The 3,411-nt window shown below is 44.4% G+C and overlaps 1 protein-coding gene across 1 annotated transcript in view; it reads right to left on the bottom strand.

The window, feature by feature from the left end:
• Window positions 1-3,411, bottom strand: part of BFSP2 (beaded filament structural protein 2) — a 68,289-nt gene that overhangs the window by 20,688 nt on the left and 44,190 nt on the right. Inside the window, 2 exon segments of the mRNA XM_019632715.1 lie at window positions 1,551-1,586; window positions 3,045-3,217. Of these exon segments, the coding sequence (XP_019488260.1) occupies window positions 1,551-1,586; window positions 3,045-3,217 (209 nt within the window).

A 3,411-nucleotide genomic window follows, 5' to 3' on the forward strand; every position in this document is an offset into this window, starting at 1 on the left:
AAAAAACCTAAGAAGATTTGGCAGATGAAAGGTTGCAGATGCTGATGACATCCACCTTTATCCCTCAGGTCTTAACATGTCAATTCACCCCAGCTTCCTTTTCACTGTCAGATACTACGTCCTGCCTAAGAGCTTTCTCTGAAGTCTTTGAAAGGTCCCTTTGCGACCAGAAGGCAGAGGACTGATGGGAGATGGTAATATTACCCTTGCTTTTTTGCATCCCCCTCTCTTGTATTCTTTACTGTTCCCCAGAATCCCGGTGGGGTACACTCGCTCTAGCCTCCCACAGTGGTAGCTGGTTGGATAGATAACACATTCTTTGTTGGTTCCCTTCTCTGTGCCTCCTCTACTGGTGTTTTGGTGTTTCTTTTCCCCCAACCTCCCCAAAAAAAACACCACCTTCACTTCAATATTTGTCTCAGGATCAGTTTCTGGGGGAACCTAAACAAAGACATAAATTAATCACGTCCATTAATTTTCAGCCTCCTTGAGCTGAAAGGTAATTAAATACGTTTGTATTCTCTCTGCAAAGGCATTTGAAAGCAGTGTGTGCTAAGCCATTTCACATGTATGCTTTGCCTCCGCCAAGAAACCGACAAGAGGTGCTCAGAATGGGCAAATGTCAGCCCCCGAGGGCATGACTGCAGCTGACAAAACTATTTATTGGAGGACTTCTGGCTGTCAGTTCTGATCTGTTGATGATCAGAAGAATTCACTCATTCTGCAAATATTTTCAGAGCTCCGCCTCTCTTCAAAAGGCCCAGACAGCATTGNTAACATTTAGTTCTTCTGGAAACAAGTCCTGTTTTTCCAGCTGAAATGAAAATCCACCCATATGACTGGGCTTCGTCCCTGTTGATCCAAGCTGGAAGAGTGCCCTTTGGGTTTCTGAAGTCCTATTTTGCTCACCACTCCAGGGAGACTGGTCCCATCCAGGATATGGTCCTCTCAGCATCATAGGAGATTGTAGGTGTCTTACAGACCTTTTTTTTTTTTTTGGAAGTTCTCTAAGGATTTGAAACATATCTGTGATATTCCCAAGGATTTTCTTAAGCTTTTGGCTTTCTCTTGCTACACTTTCCCCTCCCCACCCCTCTTCCATTTTGAAGTCTTCAATTAACATCTCTGTGCTCATGACACCTGGATTGTCTCATCTTGACCCACAGGCCACTCTGGCCCAACATCCTCAACGGCATCCCATAATTTCTGCTTGGTTTCTCCACTATCAGCTCAACTCAGCTTGCTCAAAACTAAACTCATTATTTACCCTTGAATTTTAGTCAAGCTTTCTTTCCTCATTTTTTAAAATTTGTCAGTAGCACTGAAAGTCTTCTCAATTTAAATTGAAGTTCTCAGTTTAAAACCCGGAACATACCTTTGCTTTCTCTTTCCAGGCTGTATATGTAGGCAATTGTCAAACCCTGCTGATTATTTCTTTGACCCACCCCTCATGCTCACCCACTGCTACCACCCCAAGCAGACCGTGAGCTATAACAGATGCCTGTTGTCTTCCCAGACCAACAGTGCTGCCCGAGAGGGACATCCTTAACCACATCCACTCACTCCTCTGCTCAGAAGCCTTAAGTGTCATCCCCTAGCCCTTCAGTGAGCTGGCATCTCCTTACTTTCCAACCACTGGTCTCAATACAGACCCTGCCCCTCCGTGGGTCCAGTCCCACTGTTTCTTGCTCATTTGCCCTTCTTTTCTTCTCCACCAAAACAAAGCTTCCTTTAAAGCTAAAATCTGGTCATGATGACACTGCTCAAATCCCTTCTGTGGAAATCCCTCTGCTCTCAGATAATCTCTAAGCTCTTTGATATGGCTGACAAGGTCCTCCAGGATCTGGTCTCTCCCTGGTTTTCAAGCTGCATTGGTTGCCCTCCTTCATTCACTCCACATGCCCCAGTTATAATGAGCTACTGGGAATTCCACTAATGCACCATGCTTTCTCATGTCCTCCTGACTTTGCATATACTGTCCCCTCTGCCTGGAAAGCCGTGCCTCCTTTATTTGTCTGGTCAACTCCTACATGAGTTTAGAACCCAAATCAGGCATCTTTTTATTTTTTATTTTTAAAGATTTTTATTGGGGAATTGGGGGATGGGAACAGGACTGGGGAATTAGGGGAAGNGGCACCGTAATCTCTTTTCCCAGGACACTTTTCTCAGGCTGGTCTTCACAGGCTCAGGCCCAAAGCAAAAATCAAAATAAATAACTAAATAATACAGAGTCAGCTACAACAGCAAGATGAAATTTATGAGTTTCATTAAGTCAGAGTAGGCTGAAAGAGATTTAAAGATAACTTTGGAGTCTCTAAAGAGTTACAGTTGGAGAATGGTGAAAACCTGCTGTGCTCAAAACAGGAGGAAGTGGGCTTAATTGGTTCCTGGTTAGCTTAAGGTTGGACAAAAGAAGGAACTTCCTGACTTGAGCATTGTTAAGTGGGTTTTGGCTTTTTCAACTGTAAGCGCTTTAGATCTCGGATCAGACAGTGGTATGTGGGAGGTGGTTTAGAATCAATGCAGTTCTGTGGGGAACTGGACCAGATGCTGTGTGTGTGGGGGGGAGGGGGAGGAGGTGGGATGGGGGGGCAGGACACATCACCTTAGTTCTGATACTGATTGATCTCACCTAATCCCATTAATGAGTGTGTATAAACTGCAGCCTGGATCTACCCTCAGGGTTATTTTGTTTGCCCTGTACAGTGTTGAAAACAAAGATCTGAAATTGAATGTCTTGAGTAATGAGATGCTCCCTCCAATTCAACACAGGTGCCATCACTCACTATTGCTTGGACCTGCTGCCTCCCCCATTCACATCCTAGCCTGGTCTTGAAACCATTTGAGCTTGAGACTCCTGGGCTAACCTGACTCACTACAAGGACTGAAGGTGTTTTACGCCTGGCATTTTCCCTGCTGCCCTGGGCAAGTGACATCATGGAGAGGCCGAGATGAGCTACTGTTACTTATGTTTTGAAGCTCGGCCAGGCAGGAGAGGGTCTCCTGTCTTGCAGCCAACCCAGTGTCACCCCAGCCCCCACATACCTCTTCATAGCTCCTTTTCAGAAAGCCGAGTTCTTCTTTCAGCCTTTCTATTTGACTTTCCAGATCTATTTTTGTCAAGTTAGCTTCATCAATGACTTTATATAGAGAATTAATTTCCTCTTCCGCTGCCTTTCGAAATGGCTGCTCATTTTCATATCTGCAGATAAAGGAACTTAATCAGCACAGCTGGGCAACCCAGAAGAAAAAAGTATCTGATTATAAATGTGACCAAGAGACCAATCGTGTGCTAGTTAGACAATGCATGTCAAATGTCACTGTTTCAGCAGCTTCGAAGCACTGTTAATGCAATTATTACATGGTGATTTATTAAAAATGAAAATGGTAGCAGCCAACTTCTTATAACCT

Source organism: Hipposideros armiger, unplaced genomic scaffold (assembly GCF_001890085.2).
Source record: "Hipposideros armiger isolate ML-2016 unplaced genomic scaffold, ASM189008v1 scaffold_1167, whole genome shotgun sequence".
Lineage (NCBI taxonomy): Eukaryota > Metazoa > Chordata > Mammalia > Chiroptera > Hipposideridae > Hipposideros > Hipposideros armiger.